Source organism: Leptodactylus fuscus, chromosome 6 (assembly GCF_031893055.1).
Source record: "Leptodactylus fuscus isolate aLepFus1 chromosome 6, aLepFus1.hap2, whole genome shotgun sequence".
Classification (NCBI taxonomy): domain Eukaryota; kingdom Metazoa; phylum Chordata; class Amphibia; order Anura; family Leptodactylidae; genus Leptodactylus; species Leptodactylus fuscus.
This window is the reverse complement of record NC_134270.1, coordinates 161,342,613-161,365,918: the sequence shown is the minus strand read 5'-3', so window position 1 is coordinate 161,365,918 and position 23,306 is coordinate 161,342,613. Positions and strand designations below refer to the sequence as shown.

General features: G+C 44.2%; 1 protein-coding gene across 3 annotated transcripts in view; it reads right to left on the bottom strand.

Moving 5' to 3' along the window:
* Nucleotides 1-21,153, bottom strand: part of IGSF21 (immunoglobin superfamily member 21) — a 421,781-nt gene extending 400,628 nt beyond the window's left edge. For all 3 annotated transcript variants that reach the window (XM_075277850.1, XM_075277852.1, XM_075277851.1), the window contains exon 1: nucleotides 20,889-21,153. In XM_075277850.1, coding sequence (XP_075133951.1) covers nucleotides 20,889-20,952 — 64 coding nt within the window. In that variant the 5' untranslated portion in view covers nucleotides 20,953-21,153. The remainder of the gene's footprint in view (nucleotides 1-20,888) is intronic.
* Between the last annotated feature and the right edge of the window lie 2,153 nt (nucleotides 21,154-23,306).

Sequence of the window (23,306 nt, the reverse complement as noted above, 5' to 3'; positions counted from 1 at the left end):
TTTGGTCTTATGTGCACTACCCATTGAACTCAATGGGAGGCTTTTTTACCTATTGCTTTCAATGTGATACGCGCGTAAAAAGCCTCCATTGATTTCAATGTGTACCGCGTGTATGACGGCACCCATTGAAGTCAATGGGATCTGTTTTGAAGCGCCTCGCCCTGACACATGTTTACATGTCAGAATGAGCGCCGCGTTACTCCGTGGGAACGGGGCCATACACTTCTCAGAGCTCTCTACCAAAATGTTTGATCACCTGACAACTATTCTCCCCATCTCATACCCATGTAGGATTGACTCAGCTGAGCATGCATGTACATTTTAATGGAGGGGAATACACTGCTGCCAGACACATACAACAAAAGGATCAGGCATGTTGAATTTTACATGCCCAATCTGTTTGTTGTAAAATTCAATATACCCAATCCCTCAGTCCTCCAACATGATCTAACCAGGGAGAGTTGGGACACCCCTCAAACACGTCAAAAAGTCTAGCCTGCCCCATGAAAACCATCAAGTTTGGCTGACAAAAAGGGATGCGGGAAAAAACACACTTATCCCAGAGAGCCCGAAAAGTTTTCCTCAGTGGATTTTTTGCTTCAATTATACCTATAGGGAAACCGCCGGCGTTTCCGTAGATATATCTGACATGCTGCGATTTCCAAAAATGCAACCGCTTTGGAAATTGCAGTATTTCCACTGTGGGTAATGTGTGGATAGAATTCACTAGAATCCCATCCACTTTGCAGGGACTGTAAAGGTCAATTTTTTTTGCAACAGAGTTTACGCCACGTAGGACCCGGCTCCGATCTTGCAGGTCTGTACTAGAATCCCCCTCCTCATACCAATTCACCAAGTAGAATATCTTCACAGGCAAAGCAAACACCAGCCGGGAGCAAAGGTTAAACTTTCCAGCGAGTCATTTTGCAGAAACTTTTTATGTTTTCTTGATTTTTTTTTTTTTATCCCTGCATTTCCTAAGCCTGGCTAACCTTGAAAGCTTCACCGCCTCCAGGAACAAAAAAAAATAATAATTGCTTAAATTCCTTAGTCAAAACAGTCCTCATTTACATAACTTTTCATGATAAGAGACACAGAGAACTTTGACAAACAGCTTAGAAAATACCAGAGAACGGATGTTACTGGGGAGAATCTTTACGCTGGAATAATTTCATAAAAATCATCAAGATAGAAGCGAGAAGAAGCCGTGAATGTCATACGGTCCGACCAACGCAAAGTCACGGGGCGTCCGAGCGGTCCCAGGGCTCGGGAGGAAATCTGGGTTTTATTTATTTATGCAATAAAAAAAGCTTAAGAGCAAATATTATAAAAAATAGAAATAAAAAATAGAAATAAAGAAAGAATTACGGTAAACTAAAACACAAAAAAATAATAATACAGTCGTATGAAAAGGTTTGGGCACCCCTATTAATCTTAATCATTTTTAGTTCTAAATATTTTGGTGTTTGCAACAGCCATTTCAGATTGATATATCTAATAACTGATGGACACAGTAATATTTCAGGATTGAAATGAGGTTTATTGTACTAACAGAAAATGTGCAATATGCATTAAACCAAAATTTGACCGGTGCAAAAGTATGGGCACTTCAACAGAAAAGTGACATTAATATTTAGTAGATCCTCCTTTTGCAAAGATAACAGCCTCTAGTCGCTTCCTGTAGCTTTTAATCAGTTCCTGGATCCTGGATAAAGGTATTTTGGACCAACAATTCAAGTTCAGTTAAGTTAGATGGTCGCCGAGCATGGACAGCCCGCTTCAAATCATCCCACAGATGTTCAATGATATTCAGGTCTGGGGACTGGGATGGCCATTCCAGAACATTGTAATTGTTCCTCTGCATGAATGCCTGAGTCGATTTGGAGCGGTGTTTTGGATAATTGTCTTACTGATATATCCATCCCCGGCATAACTTCAACTTCGTCACTGATTCTTGAACATTATTCTCAAGAATCTGCTGATACTGAGTGGAATCCATGCGACCCTCAACTTTACCAAGATTCCCGGTGCCGGCATTGGCCACACAGCCCCAAAGCATGATGGAACCTCCACCAAATTTTACAGTGGGTAGCAAGTGTTTTTCTTGGAATGCTGTTTTTTTGGATGCCATGCATAAAGCCTTTTTGCATGACCAAACAACTCAATCTTTGTTTCCTCAGTCCACAGGACCTTCTTCCAAAATGAAGCTGGCTTGTCCAAATGTGCTTTTGCATACCTCAGGCAACTCTATTTGTGGCGTACGTGCAGAAACGGCTTCTTTCTCATCACTCTCCCATACAGCTTCTCCTTGTGCAAAGTGCGCCGTATTGTTGACCGATGCACAGTGACACCATCTGCAGCAAGATGATGCTGCAGCTCTTTGGAGGTGGTCTGTGGATTGTCCTTGACTCTTCTCACCATTCTTCTTCTCTGCCTTTCTGATATTTTTCTTGGCCTGCCACTTCTGGGCTTAACAAGAACTGTCCCTGTGGTCTTCCATTTCCTTACTATGTTCCTCAGTGGAAACTGACAGGTTAAATCTCTGAGACAACGTTTTGTATCCTTCCCCTGAACAACTAGGTTGAACAATCTTTGTTTTCAGATCATTTGAGAGCGGGCTGTCCATGCTCGGTGACCATCAAACTTAACTGAACTTGAATTGTTTTGTACAGAGGAATGGTCCAAAATACCTTCATCCAGGATCCAGGAACTGATTAAAATCTACAGGAAGCGACTAGAGGCTGTTATCTTTGCAAAAGGAGGATGTACTAAATATTAATGTCACGTTTCTGTTGAGGTGCCCATACTTTTGCACCAGTCAAATTTTGGTTTAATGCATATTGCACATTTTCTGTTAGTACAATAAACCTCATTTCAATCCTGAAATATTACTGTGTCCATCAGTTATTAGATATATCAAACTGAAATGGCTGCTGCAAACACCAAAATATTTAGAACTAAAAATGATTAAGATTAATAGGGGTGCCCAAACTTTTTCATAGGACTGTATATGGGAAATGATAACGGGGCAAATTTATCAATCCCCCTATGTGTAATATTTCTTGCACTAAACCCCCGTTCGGCGCTTTGCTTGCCACATTGTGCGGATGTGGTTGGGACGGGGACACCTCAGGGCAAAAGATTCATAAGACTCCATTCACATGGAGTTTTTTGGCGAGGATTTTGGCGCTGAATCAGAATCCATGCCCCCCATAGAGTTCTATGGGTTCCGCAAGATTTTTTTTCCACTACAGCGGAAAAAAAACCTTTCTTCAGCCTGAAAAAAACAACGCAGTCAATGAAAGGCGGAAAATCCACGTGGAATTGGCAGAAACTGCGTGGAAAGACCGCTAGCGGGTTTTTTTTCAAGGTCCATGCACTGTGCTGGAGGAAAAAAACATTTCATAATTTCTGAAGCAGATTTTTTCCTCACCAAAATCCTCGCCATAAAATTCAATGAAATCAATGTGAGCCGGCCAGGTGTTTTTTTGTTTGTTCCGGCTCCCGTAAAAAGAATCGAGAATAGAGATGAGCGAACACTATTCGAAACAGCCGTTTCGAATAGCACGCTCCCATAGAAATGAATGGATGTAGCCGGCACGCGGGGGGTTAAGCGGCCGGCCGCCGGCAAAGTCTGCGTGTCCATTCATTTCTATGGGAGCGTGCTATTCGAAACGGCTGTTTCGAATAGTGTTCACTCATCTCTAATCGAGATGCTATTCTTCAGGCCGTTTCACCTCGTGATTCCCTTCTCCCGAATAGGCCCATTCATTGGGCCTAATCCGGAGCGGAGCACACGACTAGATGACAGTGCAGTGCACCAGCATTCAGTCACGGCTACCTATCTTTTGGACTGGGACCTGAGGCGCCCTCCGTCTCAGGTTCCGGTCCAAAAAACCCCATCTGAAGTTACCCTCAGGCGGGGCATTTTGAAATCAATGGGTGCCAGTCATTTCTTTTTTCCGCGAGCGGAAAGAAGAAGCGACATGCCCTTTCTTCAGGCGGATTCCGCGGCCGGTTCAGCCTTGGACGTCCACCTGAAGACACTCCTTCCTGACTAGGTCCATTCATTTGGACCTAATCCGGAGTGTTTTTTTCGTCTGAACTCAGCCTAAGGGTAAGTTCGCACTGAGTTTTTTGGTCAGGGTTTTGAGGCCATATTCGCCTCAAAACCCTGACCAAAAAGACAGCTCCCATTGAAATCAAGAGGAGCTTTTTCTGGGAGCCGTTTCTTCTGGCTACAAGAAAAAAGAAGCGAGGTGCTGATTGTTCAGTCCGAGTCACCTTGGCTTTTGGATCGGAACCTGAGGCGGCCTCCACCGTGAACTTACCCTTAGAGCTCCTAACTGGAGTAGATTTCCATTCTGGTGCCGACTTATGATGAGGCCACAGTCTCTCGTCCATTGCGCCGTTCTTAATATATCCGCCCCAGTGCCTCTATAAAAACCTAAGCCGATTCTGTGTCACTATATAATATTTTGTACATTTTCATTTATCAGACTGGACCTAATATAAAAACTAGAGACTGAAAGAAATAAATTAGAAAAAAAGAAAAACATTTTGTACGTGCAGACGAGATAAGCCGGGATGAGATGAGGAGAGGAGCTCGGTTCAGGCCTTCTGGACAATTAGGCCACATCGATTTTTCTGGAAAGGTAAATTGAAATTAAATTTCCAAAAGTAACATCTATTTCACGATGAGCAGCGTTGTGCCAGCTCCAGCATTACTAATGCGGCTGGGATGATGTATGAGCAACATTGTTATCCTACACAGACGTGCAGAAGACATTAAGTTGCCAATACAGTATAAGGTCCAGTTAGGGTATACTCACGCCGGCCAGATAACACAACGAGGATTTGTCGCCCAGATTCGGGCATATTACACTAGCACCATAGTGAAGGAGATTTACACCAAGATGCAGGGAAAACAGTAGCACAGTAATTGTCCTGTGGTGAAAATTTCAAGTCGACTTTCTGTAGATTTTCAGCGCAGATATAAACCACTTGCATTGCATCAGGCTGGGCTCACACCAGCACTATCAGAACACAATGACCCAGTCCTAGGAATGGAAATATAAATGAATCTCTTGTATTTTTCCCTTTTGCTAAATCCACTCTTTGGTTAAAAACAAAACGCAGCACGCAACACTTACTCTAAGGCCCCACAGGCACTAAAACGCTGTGGGAAGAACCGCTGCGTGAACGCATTGCGGTTCTTTCCGCAGCGCTTTTAAGAGAAAGGTCACAGGCCGGCGTTTCCGTAGATATAATTGACATGCTGCGATTTGCAAAGCCGCAACGGCTTTGCAAATCACAGCGTATCCGCGCTGCGATCTTTTCCGCAAAGTGGGGATGGGATTCGCATGAATCCCATCCACTCTGCCTGCACTGTACAACGACACGATTTTTCCCGTAGTGTCTCCGCTGTGGGCAAATCGTGGCGTTTCCGATCCATGGGCCCCACGTTGCAGAAAAGCTGCTTTTTTTTCTTGCAGATTTTGCTGCGGTTTCTTGAGTCAAAACCAAGAATGGCTGCAAAAGGAACAGCAAATATATAGGAAGGTTTCATACTTTTCCTGTCTACTAAATCCAACTTTATTTACCAATTCCACAACCAAATCCGCGACGCAGAAGTTTCACATTCCATTGAATGCGTTGGTTTTTGCAGGCAGAATCCGCCGTAAGTAGAAAAAAAATTCAGCAGAACCCATAGAAGTCTATGGGGAGGCGTTTTTCCACGTGGATTCTGACGCGGATTCAGCGTCAAAATGAGCACCCAAAAACTCTGTGTGCTCTGACCCTAAGACCTCAGTCTTAACCTATCAATACAATGATCTATGAGAAGTGAGGGGGCTTAGGGAAAACCCTGACTGTAGACATGTCCCAGCATAACAGTACCCAAATGAATGGACACACTATAGATCTCACCAAGTCACAGGTCGTAGCTATAGTGGGGTACAACTTGTCTCTGCGGCTCCCATTAAAATCAATGGGAGCCGCTCAGGACCTTTTTCATCCGGCGCCCTCATTCTTCAGGATGTCTCGCCTCACGATTTGGCCTGAAGACACAACGCCTCCTCCTGACTAAACCCATTCATTGGGCCTAATCCAGAGGGGAGTGCGCAGCTGTATGCCATTGCAGTGCACCACTTTCAGTCGCGGCTACCCCACTTCTGGATCAGAACCTGAAGTGGAGGCCGCTTCAGGTTCCAATCTAAAAAATCCCATCTGAACTTACCCTAAGTGTTACACCTGTGTGTTAGCCACAGATAAAGAGGGTCCATTCCACGTTTTAATGGACAGGGCACCCACTATTGCTATCATATGTGGTTAGCAATGTGGTGGTGTCAACTAGAGGCTGAAAAGGCCTTCATTTTTGTTGTTGATGGAGCAGATATTGAACACAACCCCCTCCATGGTTCCCATCATCTCCTTTTCCCAATACTACGCCCACTTTGCGGACTGTAAACCATTCAGAGAACAGTCCAGCTCGCCGACCAATTAACCCCTTTACTTCCAAGTTCCTCGCTGCAGGTCAACGAGCAGCAACATCTGTAGGAATAATTATCACCACTTATTATTAGCTCCCAATTAGCAGGCTCCATGCATTAATTACCGGCTGCGACAGGTTATCACATCTCACCCCTCAGGTTAATCTTAAACGCAGCGCTGAGTTTGGCTTCACCGAAATGAAGACATTTTTACGGTCTATCCAGCGTACGCCTTGTATCCAGGTCTATCCTGCGGCGGTCTCATACAATCCCAGCCAGCGCTGAGACGGATCGGGAAAGTTTGCCATTATTTCATGTGATTAATGAGAGCTATTTTTAAGAGTATTTTGCAGCTTATGAACGAGGCCCGTACAATGTGTCACATAGACAGAACGCTTATTTACCATACAGCAGATGGAGGCGAGCTGTGAAACAAACTCGACAAACTCTCAAATCCATAACATTCAGGAGGAAAAAAAAAAACTTCATGGCACATTTCTAAACTAACAAAAATGTGCAGATAAGAATTGCTGCCTCCTGCCAATGTCGTACTGCTAAGTGCAAGCGCATTAGACAAAGGCAGCTGAAGAGTTTCCCGAGTTTATATAATTACATAGTGTTCTGTAACCTCACAATATATTTCGTGGCAATTCTTTATCATCTTCAAGATCTTTGATGGCTGCAAGAAAACTGGAACATTCTCATTTGCATCCAGAGGCAGAATGCTTTTCTATTTAATAACTGCCTGCTCAAGCTGCGATAGCGACATGCCGCCGAAACGCCACCTGCCAACGATCGCACCATTGTACTGTATAATACCATACTGTATAATGGTGCAATGAACGGAATGCAACACAAGTGAAAGCTACAGCGTCAGGAACTGGTCTGGTCTAAGGTGAGGGCCACGGCAGAAAAGCGATGTGCACTAGTCACAGCAAGTCCGACCAGATTTCCGTTCTCCTTCCATTATACCTACAGGGAAACCGCTGGAGTTTCCGTAGCTATAACTCACATGCTGCAATTCCCATTTTTGCAAATCGCAGCGTATGTGTGTGGATGGGATTCCAGTTTGTAAGGACTGGTACACATTGCATCTTTTTTCACCGGCATTTACGCCACGTGGGGCCCCGGCCTATCTCATGCCATCAAAGTACAAAAAGGAGAGACACCGAGCGACGATATACTGCTTCACTTAGGGCAGGTTACCAGCCAGTTGTAATTGCACTTGAGAAAGGGCCCAGCCCGAAACGTGTTGTGCTTGGTACTAAATAAAGTTGTTGGAGATTTCCTGTGACCCATTTGGTTTGTGCATGCTCTATCCTACTCCTTCTCACCCAATTGGTCCAGAACCCAGAGGGATTCTTGGTATTTAACTCATGCCATCGTCCTGATTTGAGATATTTTAGGTCAAGATATCCCCATCCTGGCCCACCTTGCTCTGATGAGTGGGGCACAAAAGGAACAACGTGACGCCTCTTTGGTACAAGAAAGGAGCCATGCGTGAAAGCTGCACCACATTCACCCATCTACACCAGAATGTACATACATAGTTACATAGTTACTAGAGATGAGCGAGTAGTACTCGATCGAGTAGATATTCGATCGAATACTACGGTATTCAAAATACTCGTACTCGATCAAGTACCACTCGCTATTCGAATGGAAAAGTTCGATGCAGAACCAGCATTGATTGGCCGAATGCTATACAGTCGGCCAATCAACGCTGGTTCTTCTCCTACCTTTAGAAGTCTTCTCCGTGCAGCTTCCCCGCGGCGTCTTCCGGCTCTGAATCCACTCTGCCAGGCATCGGGCCGCTTGTAGTGCGGGCATGCGCAGTCGGCTCTGCCCAGGTCCGATGCCTGGCAGAGTGAATTCAGAGCCGGAAGATGCTGCGGGGACGCTGCAGGAGAAGACTTCTCGGAGGATCCAGCCCGACCCTCACTCGTGGACTTGGTAAGTATAATTTGATCGAACGTTGCCTACCCCTGAAACGAGCATTTTCCCCCATAGACTATAATAGGGTTCGATATTCGATTTGAGTAGTCGAATATTGAGGGGCTACTCGAAACAAGTATCGATATCTCGAACATTTTACTGTTCGCTCATCTCTAATAGTTACATAGTAGATGAGGTTGGATAAAGACATTAGTCCATCAAGTCCAACCTTTAACTCTACAATACAATGTAACTAAATCCTCCCCAATATTTATCACAGCTGAAGTTTACTATAAGCCTATCATGTCAAGACAATCTTCTGTAAACTAAATCAATCAGCACAGATTTGTCTCTTCTTGTTAAATTTTGTTACAATGTATTATTGTAGTATTAGGAGTCAGACTGTCCCTGGGATGTCAGGGGGGGAAAGTAAGAGGTTTCTTATTTCAACATGTGTGATGTGATGCTTCTCAGAGAGATAAGACACAGCTAGAAGAGTCTGGTGACAATTTTTTTCGCCTTGCCCCTTTCAGAACATATAGAAGACCTTTCACACAGCGAAACAGTACCCTGCTTCACACTGATGAGGGGCAACCCCCAAAACTGTCTGCAGACGGGACTCTCTTCCTATTCTGGTTTGCATTGAATCCCAGATCATTTCACTAGGTTTCTTCCAAACCTTGCTAAAGTTTTCCTTTTTCTACCAAGGAGAAATTATATTCATATTCTTTTCCCAGGATTCTTAGCAGAGTGTGTATGGTTTGTAAGACTTCACACGCCGAAAGGTGGCCAGGAAAGCCAATTCCCTTAGGTTGAAGCCACGGGTTGTGTAAAAGCTGCTTTTTTGTCTGGCTTCAAAAGGAATGGGAAATATAAAGGAAGCCCTTATACATCTCCCTTCTAGTAAATCCACTCTTGGCTTTGATTCAAAAAACAAAACAAAAAAAGTATTCTGCAACATATGGCAGTAGCCCTTAAGTAGTGATAACACGGCTTCTGGTCAAGCAGAGCGTGCAAGTGTATGGGGGTGTCAGGAAACAGACTGGAGTTGTCATCTGGCGACTATCTAAGGCCACACAGGTTCACACCTGCGTTCAGGGAATCTGATGGGGACTGAATGGAAACCTATATGCATAAAAAAGCGGTTACCTGTAAAATCCATGGACCCCATAGACTATAATGGAGCTCATGTGGTTTCCGCACAAAACATGCAGAGAGAAAAGTCCTGCAAGCAGCGCTTTTCTCTCCACATGTTTCGTGCGGAAACCGCACGGACCCCATTACAGTCTATAGGATCCGTGGATTTTCCAGGTAACCGCTTCCAAGGAGTGTTTTCAGGCGGATGTCGCGAGACGAATCGGCCTGAAGAATGAGCATCTCGCTTCCGGAGAAAAGAACTGACCGGCTCCCATTGATTTCAATGGGAGCCGTCTTCTTGGTCAGGATTTTCAGGTGGACCAAAATGCCCTGCGTGAACTCCAGTGTTCTGCAAGTCCTGGAAAGGACATAATACCTATCCCATTGACTTTAATAAGATCCACTTTTGACATAAATCGCCTCCATCTTTGTACTACTGCAATGGACATGAAGGCCTTGCATGCAGCAGGAGACTACTACGGGAACCCTCTTCCCCCATACACTTGCCATATTTCTCAGATACAATGCTTGAAGAGTCTATTTGCATTAGACAATTTTATATCTTAGGATTTCTTGGAATAAAAGGTGAATGTAAATCTCTCAAAACAACACAGAGACGGAGAATAGAGAAAGCCCATTACCGGCCAATCGAGGACGAGAGCGCGGCTCAGCCCAGACTCGCACAAATTGCTCATTACTTGCAAGACATTTACAGAACAATGAGGTGTGGGACGCACATTACCAGAGACACAAGTGATTGAGAGCACTTCAGCCTTATTGGCAGCGCCGACTACAAATGGTGTTTAATAAAAAATCGGAGTGTTACCATTTTAATAAGAACCGGTCTGCGGAACAAAAACTCTCCACAACTCTCCGTCTCCGGCGGTAATTTTGTGTGACATTTCTGTGCAACGCCAAGGAGTCCGGATATATCAATATCTCGGCAGGAGTCGTGCGAAAACGTACAGTACAGAGCGAGATCTTTCTTTTCAGACTTTCCAAGGTAATGTTGCTAAACCGAAAAAATGGACGGATTTACAGATAATACCGGGCCGACAACCTGGAGAGAGGAATAAGCATGCGACGTACTATTGATCCCAGGCAGTGTACATTAACCAATCCAAATAGTTGTCAGGTCTTTTTTTTCTGCTTAATTCAGAAATCTTCAGTTTACACTGAATTTCGCCCTTAAATGAATGTCAACTTTTTACCAAAATGTCAACATTCAGTACTGATTAACTTCTTAATAGATCTTTATACTGATCAGAGCTCTGTTTTTCGATGACAGAGCTCCAAAGCCTCTGCTTAGAGGTACATGATAAAGTTTTAGCAGCCTCAAGTCACCACTAGAGGGAGCTGAAAGGGTTTTTCTCCATCAGTGTCGATTATTTCCTTAGCCTGTCGATCTGGGAGTCCGCTAGGTACAAAATGCCTACCAAACCCATAACAGTGTCTTTTAGGGACTTTTAATAAGAGCAGAAACATACTTTTATAGCCTCAAACTGATAAAACGATGCAGACGTAATCATCTTTTTATATATATGCAAATCAGCCTCAAGTGCACCAGGGGCAGGGTCAATATAGATGGTCACAAGTGCTCCAGCTCTCCTCTCGAATCATTTGACACCAGCGTTCCTTTAGCTATGGACGATATTTTCAGCCTCCGTTTGAGTCATAGCTGTCTGTAGGCAAATCTGGCACCTCAGTCCCCACCCCCAGTGCACTTGCCGACTGATTTGCATATCCATAACATAATGATTATCTTTGCATTGCTTCATCTGTTTAGGGTTACAAAGGTATGTTCCTACCTCTCTTAAGGCTTAGTTCACACGGGGGGTGGTACGGTGGATTTTGGCACCGAGAGTGACGTGGGGAGCCGCGTCACTCTCGGGTCAAAACCCGCCTGCCACGACTGTCACGGCTTCTGACAATCACGGCTTCCCCCTCCGGTGCAGGCTCAAATGAATGTGTCAACTCTGGAGGTTGCTGCCACCAGGCAGATGCCACGGCTTGTCCACCTGAAGAAAAGGCAGCCCGCTTGTTTTTTTCCGTGAGCGGCAACATGCCTAGTGGTCTACATAGACCACCATTGTGAGAGGGTGGATTATGACGTGGATTACGCTCCATAATCCGCCCCCTTAGTGCCCGTGTGAACGAGCCCTAAAGGTGCCTACATGACACTATTATTGGTTTGGGAAGCATTTTGGGCTCCCTTTAAGAGCAACTCTCTACTTTATGTATATGTGACATGCAGTAAGACTTGGGCTCCACCTAGTGGTGGCTGCAAGTAGCTAGAACTCGGGAGTTAAGTATCACTAAAACAACACTTTGACCAGTAAAGATATTTAGAGAAATTACCCAACTAAACATTTTAGAGTTTTGGGAATTGAAACAAATAAATAATAATGGTGCTCAGGAACATTCACGTTAATGGAGCCGCATCTCCCTTCATTATCTGAGCTTTGTATTATATATCACTTTTATGGACAGATCTTTGCTAATGGTGCTAAGAAAGTATTGAGAGGGGACTAAACATTGGGGCAGATTTATAAAGACTGGCGTATCATATGATGAGATATAATACATCTGCCATGGCTGGAGGTGTAAGAAAGCGCCTTGTGCCAAACGGTCACCTCAATATCATTCCTCCATTCCAGGAGACTAGTGTAGAGGGAATGATAAATTCACCCTAATGGATTTTTTGTAGCAGAATCCCCCATCGGAGAACATGAACAATGCAGACAGAGCTGTCACCCCAACTAGGCCTATGTGGTCTAGAAGAAGAACCTAGTACCAGTCTGATCATTTTGTCTTCATTTTGGGGGTATGGAGGAGTTTCTACAGACAACAGTTTGTATCACACAGTCACTTCTTCTTTACGGATAACCCTTATTAGGATAAAGCTAGTTAGATGAATAGTAAGGCCGTCTGCGAGCCAATGATAACGGCATGGGTTGGTGTCCTGGTATCATCTGTAGCTTTCACTGACCTATCCATTCTATTGAATGTGGCCTGGTATAGGACCTACTCCATAATTTGAGGCTCTTAAACAGCGGCTATGTGTATAGGTCCATTGAAACGTACTTCTATTCCCAATGGCGGTCGTGTACATGAGGCCTTAATACTCCAAGTGGCCACTGCGAGGAAAATGTACCGTTACATAGAGTTAAAATAAATGACTATGTAATAAATGTTCATGGGAAGAATATGCAAATCTGTCTTCCATGATGTAAATAGGAAGACAGAGTCTCAGTCATGCAGCCCGATAGAGGGCGCTCCCTTTAACATCATGCCCGACCTTCCCAGAGGCCTTTGCTGCAAATGATGGCACTGTCTTCCTATTTACATCATGGAAGACAGATTTGCATATTCTTCCCATGATCCTCTTCACAGTGGAGCATCTATGGCTTAATAAGACTCCACAAACCTAAATGGTGGTCTCACGATATCCCCTTAACCCTGTCTAGAAGCCTCTCACCTCTGCCAAGTCAGTCTTCTCTGCGCCGGGCTGAAGAGATCCAATCAGATCAAAACAGCTGTCCTCGACTGAGAAGACTGGCTTGCTAAAATCCCACATCGTTTGCAGCAAAGGCCTCTGGGAAGGTCGGGCATGATGTTAAAGGGCGCGCCCTCTATTGGGCTGCATGAGTGAGGCACTGTCTTCTTATTTACATCATGGAAGACAGATTTGCATATTCTTCCCATGATCCTCTTCACAGTGGAGTGTCTATGGCTTAATAAGACTCCACACACTTAAATGGTGGTCTCTCCCTAAGGAGTGACGATATCCCCTTAACCCTATGTAATAGATGGTCACATTAAGTTGGACAATGGAAGCCACCCCATGTAGGTGAACCCTCTTCTATCCCATAATGGAGACAACTATGACCTCATGAGCTGCATCCTCGGGAGAAGTGCTATGGCCTACTTAAAGGTTTCTTCAAAAGTATCACAAAGATTTCCAGCTATCTCACAACACGTGTCATGGTGACAAGCGATGTTCTTCACTTTATGTAGATCATTAATCATTGCGTAATGAAAAGTTCTGCGACCTTGTAACTTTGTGTTATATAGTTCCTCAATTCTATTTTAAGGTCATGTTCAGACATGGAGGATTTGTCTCATATATTCAATGTGGATTCTGCACAATGCGCTCTGCAGGAACAGTACAATACACATGGATAGGGTTGAAAACATTCAAGTCAAAGCAAATAGAACATTTTTTGTAGATTTTCATTTTGACCTTCAGATTTCTCCAGGGTTGTAGAGTTGGAGTTGGGGCCAGTTTCGAGCGGAGGTGGGAAAAAGTTCCAGCTTCAACGTAAAATGAGGAATTATTTCTAATTATTATATACAATTATTGGGATTGTAGAATTATGTAGATGCATAGTTTGTTACCTATTTACTTTTATAGGAATATAATCACTAACATGAATTAGAGAAGATTTATCGCTTCTGTCTGACTATGGTGGTCTGATAAGGAGTCAATGGTTCGGCCTATGGACTCCAAAGCCCTAGATTTTTCCATAGTAGAAAGTATCTGCCATGTGTGAATCAAACTCAAGATCCTAGATGGCAGATCTAAATTTTTTGTAGATCACACGTAGGAATAGCCTTAAGAAAGGCTATTCTTCTCCTACCTTTAGATGTCTTCTCCGCCCCGCCGTTCGGTAGAAATCCTGGTTTTCATCTGTATGCAAATGAGTTCTCTCGCAGCACTGGAGGCGGGTCTCCAACACTCAAACAGCACTGGAGGTGTCCCCAATGCTACCTCCATCTTCTTCAGGAACGTGCCTCTCTGCACGTCTTCTTCTGGAGCTGGGTTCAAACTTCTAGGCCTCGGGCAGAGCAGACTGCGTATGCCCGCAGCCACAAGAAAAATGGCCCCTTACACACTAAGTGGGCCTGTCGGCATGCACAGTCGGCTCTGCCCGAGGCCCAAGGCATAAAGGTTTGAACCCAGCTCCAGAAGAAGATACGGAGTGATGCCGTTCCTGAAAAAGATAGAGGTGTCGCTGGAGAGTTCTCTCGTGGCATTGGGGACGCCCCCAGTGCTGTAAGAGTATTAATTTGCATACAGACGACAACCAGGATTTCTACTGAAAGGTGGCACGGGGAAGACATCTAAAGGTAGGAGAAGAATAGCCTTTCTTAAGGCTATTCCTAAGTGTGATCTACAAAAAAATTAGATTTTAATGGTAGAACCCCTTTAACTATAAAGGGTCCAGTGGTAGCAATCTCTACTGGGCCCTAGATCCTGAGGGGACTCCAATGGTCGGTCTGCCACATAAAATATACCACTCTTCTAAATGGCACTTGGTAGTTAGGGGCCCCATTATAGATTTTGCACTGGGGCCCAGTTATGCTGCTGAAGCTGAGAGTTTGCTAAAACTTCAGACTGTATAATTACAATAAAGGGTTTTCGACAACTTTTTAATTGATGACCTATCCTTGGGTCATTAATATGTGATTGGTGGGGGTCAAACGTCTGGGACGCCCCTGATATTATGACTACCAAGCACAGCTTGTTATTACAGTGCAGCCCCATTCATTTGAGTGGGACTGAGCTGCTGCTGTACCCTGTGAGTGATCAACGTGATGTCATCGGAATAGCAAAAAGGTTGCAGTGCTTCTAAGCTCTGAAGCCTCTTCGAGAGTTGTTGGGCAGGGGTCCTGGTTTGTATCACACCCCCACCAAATCACAGATCGATAGATAGGTCAGCAATATGCATGCCCCTCTACTGAAACAGTTGTATGGCTCATTGCAGTGTATACGTTTTCTCATATATTTGCTGTTTTATCATGCAAATGTTTTCATCCATTGAATGGGAACCAGAATGCCCCACTTTACTGACAGCAAGCAGAGATACTGAAAATAGGGGGAGGGGATTGAATCACAAAGACTATTAGAAAGTTGAAGATCTTCTCATTATACAATGATATTAGACCAGATCACTTATGGGATCAGTCAGCAGAGCTGCTCCTGACTGTAGATACTGTACACCTGCCATTATAGTACAACCAGTCCATGCGGTGACACCAGTTACCTGGGGAACACAGTGGATGCAGCCCTGATTCCTCAGACTATTCATAGCCTCCAATTTACCCCGCTATAGGGGTTATTATGCAGAACGCCATTCATCCCTGTGACAATCAGATACATGAACGTCCACAGTGACAGCGACAACAGCTCACGGCAGCACAGGAGCCCCAGTGTGTGCAGGGGGAGTACAGGATTTAACCAAACAAGAAAATAAAATCAATCTAAAGAGGAGAAAGAAGGCAGAAGGGGGAGACATGATCCTGCACAGAGAGAGAGAGGAAACAGGGCGCCTACAAAGAGGAGATTGTTCAGAGGAGCGAAAGAGAGACTGAGCTGGACTGACAGAGACAAACAGCACACGGGATGGATGTACATGTACCGAGCGTATCACGATGGAGACCGCCGCACATAGGAGTAATCTGTGTATATAATGGAGAGGAATGTGCATACACTGAATATATCACGATAGAGACCGCCGCACATAGGAGTAATCTGTGTATATAATGGAGAGGAATGTGCATACACTGAATATATCACGATAGAGACCGCCGCACATAGGAGTAATCTGTGTATATAATGGAGAGGAATGTGCATACACTGAATATATCACGATAGAGACCATAGCACATAGGAGTAATCTGTGTATATAATAGAGAGGAATGTGCATACACTGAATATATCACGATAGAGACCATAGCACATAGGAGTAATCTGTGTATATAATGGAGAGGAATGTGCATACACTGAATATATCACGATAGGGACCATAGCACATAGGAGTAATCTGTGTATATAATGGAGAGGAATGTGCATACACTGAATATATCACGATAGAGACCATAGCACATAGGAGTAATCTGTGTATATAATAGAGAGGAATGTGCATACACTGAATATATCACGATAGAGACCGCCACACATAGGAGTAATCTGTGTATATAATAGAGAGGAATGTGCATACACTGAATATATCACGATAGAGACCGCCACACATAGGAGTAATCTGTGTATATAATAGAGAGGAATGTGCATACACTGAATATATCACGATAGAGACCGCCACACATAGGAGTAATCTGTGTATATAATAGAGAGGAATGTGCATACACTGAATATATCACGATAGAGACCATATCACATAGGAGTAATATGTGTATATAATAGATAGGAATGTGCATACACTGGATATATCACGATAGGGACCATAGCACATAGGAGTAATCTGTGTATATAATAGAGAGGAATGTGCATACACTGAATATATCACGATAGAGACCATAGCACATAGGAGTAATCTGTGTATATAATAGAGAGGAATGTGCATACACTGAATATATCACGATAGAGACCATAGCACATAGGAGTAATCTGTGTATATAATGGAGAGGAATGTGCATACACTGAATATATCACGATAGAGACCATAGCACATAGGAGTAATCTGTGTATATAATGGAGAGGAATGTGCATACACTGAATATATCACGATAGGGACCATAGCACATAGGAGTAATCTGTGTATATAATGGAGAGGAATGTGCATACACTGAATATATCACGATAGAGACCATAGCACATAGGAGTAATCTGTGTATATAATAGAGAGGAATGTGCATACACTGAATATATCACGATAGAGACCGCCACACATAGGAGTAATCTGTGTATATAATAGAGAGGAATGTGCATACACTGAATATATCACGATAGAGACCGCCACACATAGGAGTAATCTGTGTATATAATAGAGAGGAATGTGCATACACTGAATATATCACGATAGAGACCGCCACACATAGGAGTAATCTGTGTATATAATAGAGAGGAATGTGCATACACTGAATATATCACGATAGAGACCATATCACATAGGAGTAATATGTGTATATAATAGAGAGGAATGTGCATACTCTGGATATATCACGATAGGGACCATAGCACATAGGAGTAATCTGTGTATATAATAGAGAGGAATGTGCATACACTGGATATATCACGATAGGGACCATAGCACATAGGAGTAATATGTGTATATAATAGAGAGGAATGTGCATACACTGAATATATCACGATAGGGACCATAGCACATAGGAGTAATCTGTGTATATAATAGAGAGGAATGTGCATACACTGAATATATCACGATAGAGACCATATCACATAGGAGTAATATGTGTATATAATAGAGAGGAATGTGCATACACTGAATATATCACGATAGAGACCATAGCACATAGTAGGAATGTACTCATCGTGTATCACGATAGAAACCACTGCACATCTGATTATATCACGATAGTGATCACTGCACACATGTGGGGTGTACATATGCAGAGGATATCATGATAAAGACCGCCTCACATAGATGGAGAGTACATTTGCAGAGGATATCACGCTGAAAACCACCACACATAGGTGGAATGTACATATATAGAGGATATCACAATAAAGACCACTGTACATAAAGTAAGAATGTGTACTGAATATATCACAAGACCACCACACACAGCAGGAATGTGCATATACAGAGTATATCATGACAGGGACCGCCAAACCTAAGAGTAGGGTTGAGCGATCGGGATTGGAAAAGATCAGATCCCGATCAGCGATCGAGCAAATTTCACAATCGCGATTGGCTGGAAAATGATCGGAAATCGGATTTTAAAATCGATCCTGAAATCTCAAGATCAGCTCAATCCTACTTAAGAGGGATGTACATATACGGAGTATATCACGACAGGGACCATTACACATAGGAGGAATGTACATATACTGAGTATATCATGATAGAGAGCGCGGCACATAAGAGCAATGTACATATAACAAGTATATCAAGGCAGCACAGAATAGGAATATACTGTACATGTATATCACAATAGAGAGCACCACATATAGAACAACATATAGTAGTTATATATACCTAGATATACACATACTATATATCATACTAAGTCCCACTCTACTTGCATGTTACGACGAGCAGTATGTTCATCTGCCATGATGACTCCACATGCTATATAGAAACTTCCCATGTATCATGATATAGCTTTTTTCATTAAATTATTTATAACCTTCCCTAGAAAAATGTCCACTCCCTTAATATTAGAGCATAGACTCCATGTCTTGTCAAGAAGAACTCTATATCATCAGTGGACATATACAGTATATTACCATATGGACACTGTGTATAATGACAGAAGAATGATCTACATAAACATATACAGAAAGAGCTACACACAAAGCAAAAACAAGTAATGCAATATGTTCAGAATGTCAGAACCATATCACATCATGCCAAATGTACTATATACCAGAGGTAAATACATGATATATCGTGACAAATGAACAGTCATATCAGGGCAAAGCTGTTTATGCCAACTCATATGACAGAGGACTGACTTTATGTCACCAAAAATACATCCACTTGAACCACTTTATCATGGAAGAGAACATGCATGTCCAATTATATCATGACAGTGACCTTACATGAACTATTATATCATGACGGAGATCCTACATGCACCAACATATCTTGGCAAACATCCTACATGTGCCAACCTATCATGACAAAGACTGTCCATACACTTTGATATCATGATATAGATCATATATGCACCACCATATCGTGGCAAAGACCATCAAATCATAACAGCAACCCTACATGCACCATCATATCATGACAGAGACCCTACATGCACCTTTGTGTCATGGCAGAGCCCCTACATGCACCATCATATCATGACAGAGAACCTACATGCAAAATCATATCTTGACATAGACCCTACATGCACCACCATATCTTGGCAAACACCCTACATGTGCCATCCTATCATGACAGAGACCATCCATACACCGTGATATCATGACCCTACATGCGCCGTCATATTGTAGCAGAGTCTCTACACGCAGAGTTATATCTTCATAAATAGGCTACATACATAAAACATGCAGGGATATTATCAGGACAGTGAGAACTTCATGACAGATTGCTCCCTGCTGATGGAAAAATCTAAACACACGTCCATCATGACAGGAGCTGTATACAACTAATCTAAATCATGCAGCACAACAATAAAGTTAGAGGCATAAAATAGGCTACAATATGAAAATATATAGATAAAGATATAAGCCTGAAGAATTCCCTATAGGAATGGCATGATAAATGTGACATATAAACCTTGTATCATATAGTACAATACCATATACCTGGCACATGGCATATATATGACTGTGATAAGGGAGCAGAGTATTATTCCCAGCTCTGTACAAAGCACATACTGGAGAAGTATCCATAGAACAGGTATTCAGGGTATAAGAAACCTCCAAAGACTGGGTAACAGCAGTGTAGCATACGTGGAAGGTTAAACATATAGGAATAGCAGTCATATAAGGACAGGATTGTAGAATAGTGCAACACAGGGAAATAATAGAGCACCAACCTAGAACAGTGCAACAACTTCTAGTATAGGGACTGCTACATACACAGTACTGTCTATACAGGGACACAGGGCAATCCTGTACATTTACATCCCATAGGGTGTGTGAGTAATCCTCTATAGAGATCACAGGCGGATCTTGTATTCGGAGACACTTCTTTCCCATAAATAGGGTACCACAATGTTGCAGTGTGGAGCAGATCCCTACAAAAACGGACTAGTCACATCACAAAGTAGCAGATAGGAGATATACAGAGAGAAGGATCTAATACACAGGCTGATCCCAGGGTAGAAGAGACTGCTCTAGAGGGAGAAGCCAAGGAGAAGAATGAAGGAATGAAAAAGAAGGAATGAAGAAGAAGGAGCTGCTCCAAAACTCCCCATCTATCTCCAGGGAGCAGAGAGAAGACGGAGGGTACACGTACACAGGCATATGGGGGTGCACATATAGTCATCTATAGGACTTCAGGCATGGACAGACATTTATAGGACTACAGAAATGTAGGGGTGCAAATACAAACATATACAGCACTATAAACATCATTGTAGGGGCGCAGCTACAGACATGGATCCGACTACAGGCATGTTGGGGTGCAGACATACACAGAAGTGCAGGGATGTAGGGGTCACCCACACAATGCCTAGGTATACTGAGCGCAAACAGACGTAGACGGGGCTACCAAGGCACAGAGACATATAGGGGTGCACACACTTCGGGGAGCCAGGATATATACAGATGTTGACGGGCATCACTATTTATAGCATCTTCAAGTGACACAACAACGACAGCGCAAGAGTTAATAACAGCTGGTTGCAAATAGCGCCCCTGTGTGGGGGGTCACTTACCCAGTGCCAGGTGCAAGAGGGGCAACAGCAGGGCGCTGAGCCCGGGGCAGCTCATCACTCCCATGCCGACCCCGGTACCTCCATCTGCTTCACACGCCTGAGTGCAAACCGGGCATCCCCGGAGCCCTGCCTTGCTGCGGGCACATCCCCTGCAAGAAGCCCCCACCCGCCGGGTGAGAAAAGCGACGGCGCCCGAATGTAAGAGCCCGAGCAGAGCGGCTCCGTCCTCACTGCCTGCAGCAGCCACAGCCTGGCATCTACTGCTCCTCCAGCCGCTCACTGGCTCCCTCCTCCTCCATCCCCTCCCCAACCAGCCCCTGTCTCATGGAGTGCCCACTCCCCTGTCTCCATCACCCAGCCCCTCTGCCGCCTCATGGAGTGCTCACTGCCCTATATCCATCACTCAGACCCTGCTTCATGGAGTGCCCACTGCCCTGTCTCCATCTCTCTGCCTCCTCATGCTGTGCCCTCTCCTTGTCTCCATCACTGCGCTCTCTCCTGAGGTGCCCACTGCCCTGTCTCCATCACACAGCCAGCTCATGGTGTGCCCATCACTCAGCTCTCTCATGTACCTGTCTCCATCACTCAGCTCTCTCATGTACCTGTCTCCATCACTCAGCTCCCCAATATATTGTACTCCCAGCTCACAGAGTGCCCACTCCCACCTCTCTATGTCCTAGTCTCTGGAGCCCACTCCTACAGAATCTCCATCACTGAGCCCTCTCCTCTGTATGGGATGCCCACTCTCCCTCACATCCATCATCCAGAGAGCTCACACCCTGAAATCCACTACTTATCTCTCTTTCCCTTCCATCCCTAGTCTGCCTCATCTCTCTCATTCACCTAAACTCTCTCCTGTGCCAGTGCTGTCACACATACACCTATATGCCATTACACTCACCCCTCTGCTAAGTGGGCACTTCACTTCCTCCATCATTTGGCTCACCTCACTGAATCCCTCTCTCCAGCCCCTCTCACTGAGGCTCGCTCCCCTCCTATATCACTAAGTGCCCCTGCCCTTGTCACCATCAGTCACCCCATTTCATTGAGTGCTCACTCTCATCTATTATCATCTATTCTTTAGTCTGTCCTACTGAGTGCTCACTCCACTGTCACTGTCAATCACCCCATTTCACTAAGTGCTCACTCTCACCTATTATCCAGTCCTTACTCCATCCCACTGAGTGCTCACTCCGCTGTCACCATCAGTCACCCCATTTCATTGAGTGCTCACTTTCACCTATTATCATCCAGTCCTTTCTCTGTCCTACTGAGTGTTCACTCCACTGTCACTGTAAATCACCCCATTTCATTGAGTGCTCACTCTCACCTATTATCCAGTCGTTACTCCATCCCACTGAGTGCTCACTCCATTGTCAATCAGCCATTTTCATTGAGTGCTCACTCTCCTGTCTCCATCAGTTGTTCTATTTACTTGAGTACACACTTCACTTCCTCCATCACTCAGCTGATCACATTAAGTGCCCCCCCCCTTCCATGTCCATTCTTCAGCCCCTTTTCCTCTCTCATTGAACCCTCACTCCTATCTATCATACTCCAGGCCCTATCCTGTCCCACTGAATGCTCACTTCTATTTCAGTCCCCGTACATCACTGAGTGCTCACTTCCCTCTCTCATTGGGTGCTTACTCCCATCTATCCTTCCAATCTTTCTGTTCTCACACACCTATCTCCTATCATGCATCCCATCTTATTGAATGCTCACTCCCTGGTCTCCATAATCTAGTCAATCCCATCCCATCTCATTGAGTGCTCACTCCCTGGTCTCCATCATCTAGTCAACCCCATCCCATCTCATTGAATGCTCACTCCCTGGTGTCCATCATCTATCCAATCCCATCTCATTGAGTGCTCACTCCCTGGTGTCCATCATCTATCCAATCCCATCCCATCTCATTGAGTTCTCACTCCCTGGTCTCCATCATCTAGTCAATCCCATCCCATCTCATTGAGTGCTCACTCCCTGGTCTCCATCATCTAGCCGCTCCAATCTCAGTGAGTGCTCATCTCTTTAATCCTTATACCTTATTCACGCTCTCACAGTTTTAGTTGCCCACTTTACACCCCCACCATATACCTCTTTGTCACTTCCTCCCTTCAGACATTATCCTGCTTTTCCTCACATCTCCTAGGTTTTGTCAGTTTTCTTCCTTGAGGCTGGAGCCCTTCATGGCCAAACTGCGGCAGAAATGGCTCAGAAAAAAAACGCAGCACAAAGTGGGTGGAATTCTAACAAATCACTGAGAAATCCGCGCAGCTGTCATGCCGCCATTTCCAAAACCGTTGTGGTTTCTCTTTCTTTGAAAAACTGCAACATGTTGCCGGTTTTTCCCGCAGCGATATTTTGCTGCGTCCCGCTATGTGGGGCCTTAGCCCTAAAATTTGTGGCTGGGATGTG